The 7835-nt window shown below is 42.8% G+C and overlaps 2 protein-coding genes across 2 annotated transcripts; one reads left to right on the top strand and one right to left on the bottom strand.

The window, feature by feature from the left end:
• Positions 1-6: 6 nt before the first annotated feature.
• On the top strand, positions 7-2732 carry HSPB11 (heat shock protein family B (small) member 11). The gene is made up of 5 exons (XM_015636972.1): positions 7-204; positions 629-735; positions 1077-1145; positions 1688-1731; positions 2197-2732. The coding sequence occupies exons 1-5, from the start codon at positions 107-109 to the stop codon at positions 2302-2304; spliced, it is 426 nt and encodes a 141-aa protein (XP_015492458.1). The 5' UTR covers positions 7-106; the 3' UTR covers positions 2305-2732.
• A 173-nt stretch (positions 2733-2905) lies between these two features.
• Positions 2906-7262, bottom strand: DIO1 (iodothyronine deiodinase 1). The gene is made up of 4 exons (XM_015636971.3): positions 6875-7262; positions 5224-5367; positions 4039-4238; positions 2906-3571 (listed from the first exon to the last, which is right to left on the bottom strand). Exons 1-4 carry the CDS (start codon positions 7206-7208, stop codon positions 3506-3508), a joined length of 744 nt encoding a protein of 247 aa, XP_015492457.1. The 5' UTR covers positions 7209-7262; the 3' UTR covers positions 2906-3505.
• Between the last annotated feature and the right edge of the window lie 573 nt (positions 7263-7835).

Here is a 7835-nt window from a genome sequence, read left to right as displayed (position 1 = left end):
CGGCCTCTCTCGGCCTGCCAGGGGCGATCCCGGCTTTCCGCACCTCCCGCACCGGGAGGGCCGTGCGGAGCAGCTGCCGCCGGTGCCCGCGAGCGGCGGCCCCGCGATGAGAGGCGCCGACTGGTGCCGGAGCTCGGCGGGGGCCGCCCTCGTCCTGGCCACGTCCAGCGATGCCGAGCACCCCGCCGAGAGCGTGGCGGACGGGTGAGGGCCGGGCGGGGGGAGCGGCTCCTCCCGCACGGAGCCCGGCGGGGCTGGCCCGGGCTCGGCCCTTCTCCCTCACGCTGCAGTGGCCGCGGGGTGCGAGCGCTCGGGCCCGCCGCCATTGCGCGCTCCCGTGTGCTGCCGCCGGCTGTAAACACCTCCAGAGAGCTGCCCCGACCGTACACAGGGCACTGCTGAAAGTACCCGCAGTAAAAATACCTCCCCCGTCCTTTTCCCCCTCTTCCCACTCCTTTTCGTCTCTCTCCTTCCCTTCCTCACCGTCCCCGTTCTTCCGCCCCTTTCTTTTCCACCCCTCTTCTTTCCCCCTTCCTTTCCCCTCCGTATTTTTTCTGTGATAAATTTCATTCAAGATGGCTAAAGATGGAAAGCTGAAGTTGAGGGTTTTGTCCCGCTTTTTCTACAGAAGCTCCAAAACATTTTGGACGACGACAGGCATGTTCCCACAGGAACTGATTATTGGTTTTCCCAAATGTGTAAAAATCAGCAAAGTCGCCATCCAGTGTTATTTGGGTAAGACTTTGTGTCTTGCAGTAGGTCATATGTGCTATATTAATATGTGTGTCTGTGCCTTAATGAAAGTTCCCACAGCAGTGTCATAGTCTGTACGTAGCCACCTTTAACAGATTCATAAACATTTAACTTCACATAAAGATTTTGCGTAAAGATTCATTTTCACAAAGCAATCATCCTTCATATGCACAATCCCCATAGCTTAGACAAAAAATAAACTAGTTAATGCTCTGAAAGTGCTTTGTGGCTGTAAAGTGATGGAATAAATATCAGTATCAATAAAGAATCAGAATTTCCGTTGATATTTTGAATTTATATATATATATATATATATATTTTAGTGCGGACCTTAAGGATTGAAAGAAGCACATCTAAAGACCCTGTGGGTTTTGAACAGTGCATTGAAAAAGGTAAGACTGAGTTTGTGGGGTTTTGTGGGAACAATATTGGTCTTTTTCAGTGCATCACTGTAACCCCCTCATCTATTTGTTTAGTAAAGTGTGGCATGATGTTTATTTTATTGGACATTAATGTAATGGTCACGTTTAAGTGAATTTTGTATAACACTGCTGGTCTCTGCAGCAGTTTAGAGAGTAAAATGCTGTATAAGGGCTAAAAGCACTACTTGTGCACTTTATGTTCCAAAAATTAAAAACAGGCTTACACAGTATAATAGAGTGCCATTTCCTGCATTGTTTGGTTTGGGGATTGACTTTTTTTAGTGCCTCTTGGGTGACATTTTATAACACTGTAATGAGTGGGATATATATACACACACAGACTGGGATATTGCAAAAAAGTATTCTCTTAAATCAACTGTAAAAATAAAAAAGAACAATGTCTCTATGCAGTGTAAATTCATAGTCCTTAAACTCACTTGAACTCTGAGTCCAGTGAAAACTTCACAGCATTGCACATCATTTTTTGTTATTTACCTTAAAATGTTTTCTAGATTTGCAGCACAGAGAAGGACAGCTCCAAATGGAAGAATTTCCAGTGAGTATTTACAGCATACATCTGTAGTGGTTCATGAAATGGGATGTCTGGACTAAGTGGGGAGAAACCATAAAAAGCCCAGCCATGTCTTTATTTACAATTACTGCTCAGTTGGTGTTAAAGAGAGGAATTTGTAGATTGTGGTGTGAAATTGCACTTCCCAGCTGCTCTTCTGTAGATTATGCTATGAAATTGCACCTGCCTCATGCTCCTAACGAGGTGCAAGGGCCCTTTCCAGAAGTGTGGCAATCTTCCCTCCTTCAATTGCTGCCTTTAAGGCTGCAGAATTCAGGAAGTGATGGGATTTTTTTTTTGAATTGCAGGTCAAAGAACTTGATCTATGTGCAATTCAAAAACAGGCACTGAAATATCCAGATCCTTGTGTTTAACAAACTTCTGAAAATGTGGTTTGGTAGTTTTGTTACTACAGAGAATGCAATAACATTATTTTTATTCCTTCTGCAGCTTCCTGAGTTCCAAGCCACTTATTTGCGTTTCATCATCAAATCTGCCTTTGATCATTTTGTGTCAGTGCACCGGGTGATGGCAGAGGGCACAGCAGACAACACTTGAGCTCAGCTTAAATTTGGGCCTCCATTTTATTTTTTTTATAAGGAAGTTTCATTTTGATAGTTGCACTGCAGAGTATGTTTATTATTAGAACCTTGTATTAAAGTTTTTTTTGAAGGTATGGGTGTGGTATGTATTCCCTGCTGGTTTAATGTGTGGAATAGAATAGAATATAGAATCATTTAGGTTGGAGAAGACTTTTAGGATCATCAAGTCCAGCCATATCACAGTGCTGTTGTTAATTTTAGTAACAGCTTTTTCATTTTGTAACCTCAACTGTCAGCCTAGAACACCTGAGCATAACTGAGTGTTATTTAAGGTAGTATGTTTATATCAGGCCTACATAATACATGAATTAAAACTCAATTTCCTGTAAAGTGTTTCCTTTGCACTCTCAGTTAAATAGAAATAAAAAAGGGATAGCTACTTAAGTGAGATGTATTACTTCCTACTGTCAAACAAGTCCTTTAAAAGTCCTTAAATTGGTAACTTTCTGATCAGCTCAAACACAGAGATTATTAGAATGAATGTAAATGTCTGCTATTGCTTAGAAATAACCTGGGGGAGAGAGGCAGGGCAGGAAGGGAAATAATCTGAAGCCAAATGAAGTACTTTGATAGACTTTTAATAATTGTAGATCAATCCCTTGTTTCTATAAATATTTTCTAGAATCAGGTCGCAGCCGCCAGTGCTTTATGCTGGGACCATCATAACAAATACTCATGGAAACAAGTGTTAGTAGAGATTGTCTTGCTCAGAAGCCTTCTGAAGTCAGTGAAAGGGACTATTTTATATATACAAATGCAATGTGTGTAGTAATGAAATCAGTTGCTTTGTCTGCCAGTGGACTCTTGGAAATGTCGCCACCCTGAAGTTTATCCTGCAGGATATTCCTTACAAGTGTAAATGTTGGTGTCCAGAGCTCCATGGAGCCAGCTCCCAGGTTACTGCATGTGGTTTAAGAGTAGTAAGTTACTGTAGAACAGAAGTTGGTGTTGTAGGGATGACACCTGAGAGCTTCTAGACAAATATAATGAACATTATTCTAGATGCTCCTTACATTCACATACAACATTCTTCTTTTCTTGTCTCTATGGCTGTTTTGAAATATTTTTTTGGTCCTTAGACTCAGGTCTGTGACAAATTATCCTTGAACTTCTTTATCCAGATAGTTTTTACTTCAGAGTCTTTTTTTTTTTTTTTCCTATTTCAGTTTTTCCAGGATGGCACGTATTTCCTGGGGGTGGTAATTCCAGGGCCCCACTCCTCCCTGCAAAGGCAATAAAATGACACAGTGATGCTCAAGCAGACAGAGCAGAAATCCTTCAGAACACAGCAGCTGCACCAGAGCTGTGGGCAGGTGTGCCTTGGGCTCTCTTTCCACTGGAGCCATCCCTGGGAGATGGTTATACACTGGTTACACCCTGTTTTGTCACCAGGACAGAGCCACTGGAGGTGGGAGGTGTTCCTGGATCTCACAGCTTAGATGTAACTCGTGTTACTGGTGAGCCAAAAGATAAATATTTGAGCAAGACAGGTGTACATCAAATATGTACATTATAAAGGCCCAGACTGGTTTTGCTGCATGTTCATTTCTCTCCACATTTACAGTGCATTGTGCAATGTTTAGCTCTCAAACAGAATGAAATACTGACTGTTAAATGTAAAGCAGTCTCAAGTTACCTTGAAATTTAAAAAGCTCAGTATACTGTGCTCATTGCTACTGATATTTTTTACCTTGTAGAGGACCTTCCCTCCTTGAAGCATGTAGAGTCGTTCTGGCAGCGCAGCGTATTTTGAACTGCTCAGGTTTTCCATAGTGTCTAAAACCACTGGACACAGAGGGTGATTTTTCTGAAGAATTTGTGCTGCAGCTTTTCGATCTTCAAGGCTTCTGTGATTTTTAATAATGATATTGTTTTTAAAAGCCCATCCATCTAAAACAAATGAGGGAAGGGATTTAGCAATGAAGGTTTTGAATATGTGCAAGGGTGGACATGTACTGTCTCATATCCCAAAACTAGGTTAAAAGAATCTTGCAGTTTATTCCTAACATCAAAACCTGCCATGAAATGAAAGCCTCCCTCAAACTATGGCAGCACTAGAGCTTTGCAATAAGTGGTCCCAAGATCTATTTTTTTTCCCCTTTAATTCCATCAAACCATATTTACCTCTTGCCCTGGATTCAGAAATATTTGATGGATTTTAGCTGAACTTTTCCCACAGAAATCAACCCTAGAAAGACACCATGTGGGTAACATGTATTCTACTTGGGTAAGATTTGTCAGTGTTGTATATTTTGCTTGATTGATTGTACTAATTAAGCCTATAAACCAAAATTACAGGTCTGTGAGAAGCGAAATGTGAGCCAGGACACACATTTGTTTTTCAGAACTATGCAAACAAACATTTGCACACAACTCTTCCCAGTAAAGTAGAAACTAGAAAGCTATAAATGTTAGGTTTTAGAAAAACATTTAATCCTGGGATAAAGCCAGTGCCAATGTGTTACTTAGAATCCAGTGTAGATAAACAAGTGTGGTTTGTTTGCTAGCTAAATTTTTCAGATTTAACTGTGTCCTGTTCTTGGAAAATGTTAAAAATTAATATTTTTTTAACATATATTGTACACTTAACTTTTGTTCTATGTCTTTTCTTCCTGTTTCCAAAAGGAGCTGTACTAAGATTGAGAGGCAATTTTTTAAAAATGTGTCCTTCACTTGAGTAACTCAGTGTAAAGTCAGAAGTGTAAGTAGAATCTTAGGAGAATTAGGGACACAAATTGGTGCTTAGATGTGGTGTTGCCACTCAATTTGAAGATTTCTCTCCTGTTTGCAGCCTCCTCCTTTGCTAGCACGTTTTTTCCCTAAAGGAAGTGACACATTTGAAGCTGTGTTTGGCATCACTGTGGTTATACTGTACCTACTGCATGAGCTTCCTCAATGTAGATGATAAGGAAATCTGCTATTGAGCTGAAATCTTTGATGAGCTTGTTGAACTCATCAAATTTTAGCATAAATGAAGGTCAGGTGCAGCTTCCAAAATTCAGGATTAAAGGTCGGTTATCTGGGAAAAAATAAAGATGAAAAAAATAAATTTGTGGTTAAGCAAAGGGAGGAATGACAGAAGTAAATTCGCTGAACTGAGCCTCTGATGCAGAGATTTCTGGACAACACTACATCACCTCATAAACTTCTCTTAGGTCAGTAAAATCAGCAGCAGAACCTCTGCATCTCTGCAAAGCAGGCATAAAGGTGTTTTTCCTAGCCTGGCTTTGATCAGTTTACCTAAGGGAACCCTTCCCAGTACAGGCAGGAGGCACCCTGCAGTCACACAGCTTCTCTTTTCCTCGTCACGAGAGCAAATTTGCAAGTTACCAACATTTTTGGGATAGGGAACTGATCCAAAAAAGGGCATCTCAGCCTCCCTGAGATCTTCAGTATGGAGCAACTTCAAAGGTACTAAACATGGCCTTCTGCAAGGTTATCCAGGGACAGTGGTTCAGGGGTGGGCATTGAGGACAGAGTCACAAAGCCTTTTCATGTCCAGATTTTTTTTAGATGTGTCAGTTCAAGCTGAGCTGAGGGGAAACTGCAGACTTTTCAGTCATGCATCACAGGCTCTCATGCTTTCAATGTATTTCTGCAATTTCCTGACCAAACAGAACGCTGGTTATGTTATTAAACTAACCTTACACTGGAAAAAGTGTCTGCAGTTGCTTACAAATTAACACTGTTTTGTGTTGGTGTTGGCATCTGTTTGCAAGGCCTTGATTTAAGAGAGACTGCAGGACTTTTAAGCACCTCTTTTAGTCTGGTTATGCTAAATTCTATTAAATTTGTTCAAGATCTTTCTGGTGTGGCTTAACTTAAAAGCTGCTGCTAACATAGATCCACATCCTAAAGAATTAAATAACAGTGGTACCCTCCTGTAGATACTGTGTATCTCTTCTTCAAATTTGCAGTCCATTTTCTACATAAATATCTATGTATAATTAGGAATGCAGAGTGAGAGAAGGATGTAATCCCTCCCGTGGGGATGGAGGCTGCAGCTTAATGATTAATTCCACATTCTAGTGAGATCTCAGTGGGAGGCAGCGGACAAAGTACAAAGCAGCTACTTCTGCTTTATTCCCTGCCACTTTGGATCTGGAAAAACCCACCGTGTGCTTTTCAGGCTTTAGGCTGGCAAAGGGAGCTGGTGTGGAATTTTCCGTATGGACAGAGAACGACAGCCAGCACTCAGGATTCATTGCAAATGATTCAGTTCTGGGCTTTCCCTCCCTAAAACTAATTATTACCTTGGCTTTCATCAAAAAGCGTTTTCAGGCAGAGACAGGTCTTGCAAAAGCTCAGTGGTGTGAAGGGATAGCACAGACAGGGTGATAAATGCAGGTTAATTTTGAAAATCAAGAAGCAGCTGGAGTAAGTGTGCTTCATCTTCTCCAGCAGGTGAGTGCTGGTGGGCTGTACATGGTGCACTCAGGGGTCAGCTGCCTGTGCCTGTTCCCTCAGCAGCATTTCCTCATTTGTGCTCTCAGCAAACCCAACCCAGCTGACCTCCAGTTACTGACCTTTCATGAAATCCAGGACGTGACAAACTTCCCCGCCGAGGGTCACCACTGGCGTGTTGGGGGCAGGGTGTCCCTCGTAGGCTTCATCCTCCAGCCTCTTCCACTTCACCTTCAGCACAAATTGCAAATATTTGAAGCTGAAAAAAGTCGGGCCCCAGTTTTCGTAGCTGAACTTTGGATTCCGGTTCATTCTGCTCTTTTCACCCATCTTTAGGATGTATCTTTTCATGGCGTTGGGGAACAGTATCATCAGTGTTTTGCCAACAACAACAGTCAGAGTAACCTGCAGAAGAATCAGGATTTTCTGTAGGAATACCCTGATGCCCAACATCATGGTGGAGAGGTCTGGCCACTTGTGATGGGAGCACAGTGCAAGGCAGGGGCAAAGGTAGAGGATGAAGGGGAGGGAGAATGTTCACGTGTTTGATATTCTGCCTTGCCTTGAACACTGTCCTCTCCCTGCACTTCAGCCCCTGTGTGAGCAAGGATCCTGTCAGGTGTGCTCCCTCCAGCTGCACCAAAGGCATCAAGTGCAGCCAGGCTGGGTGTGTGGTGCTCACTGCACAGCTGTGAGGCTTATCCACAAATGTGGTCTGTGTTTTACAAATGAGGGGAGCTGGATCAGGGTGTTCTCCCTGAATCCCAGAGTAAAGACTAAGGTGCTGATGCTTGAGGCCTTGGGGTGATGCAGATGCTGTGCAAACACTGCCCTGTTCCTCCTGCTTTGCCTGCTCTGGGGCTCTGCTGCACTCCATGTTTTGGCATTTTGGGCTGAAAGATTAAATATACACACACACTCCAGTATATACAGTATCCAGCTAGTCCCCAGCACAGGAAGGAGACGGATCTGTTGGAGCAAGGCTTCAAGAGGCCATCAAGATCAGAGGGATGGAGCAGCTCTGCTGTGAGGAAGAGCTGGGAGGATTGGGATTGTTCAGCCTGGGGACGAGAAGGCTTTGTG

Source organism: Parus major, chromosome 8 (assembly GCF_001522545.3).
Source record: "Parus major isolate Abel chromosome 8, Parus_major1.1, whole genome shotgun sequence".
NCBI classification, from domain to species: Eukaryota; Metazoa; Chordata; class Aves; order Passeriformes; family Paridae; genus Parus; species Parus major.
This window is presented reverse-complemented; position numbering and strand designations above follow the sequence as displayed.

Coding starts and splice junctions, on each gene's coding strand:
- HSPB11 (XM_015636972.1), top strand. CDS start 107: ATGAGAGGCGCCGACTGGTGCCGGAGCTCGGCGGGGGCCGCCCTCGTC. Junction 205..628: donor GCCGAGAGCGTGGCGGACGG/GTGAGGGCCGGG, acceptor CTTTTTCTACAG/AAGCTCCAAAACATTTTGGA. Junction 736..1,076: donor CGCCATCCAGTGTTATTTGG/GTAAGACTTTGT, acceptor TATATATTTTAG/TGCGGACCTTAAGGATTGAA.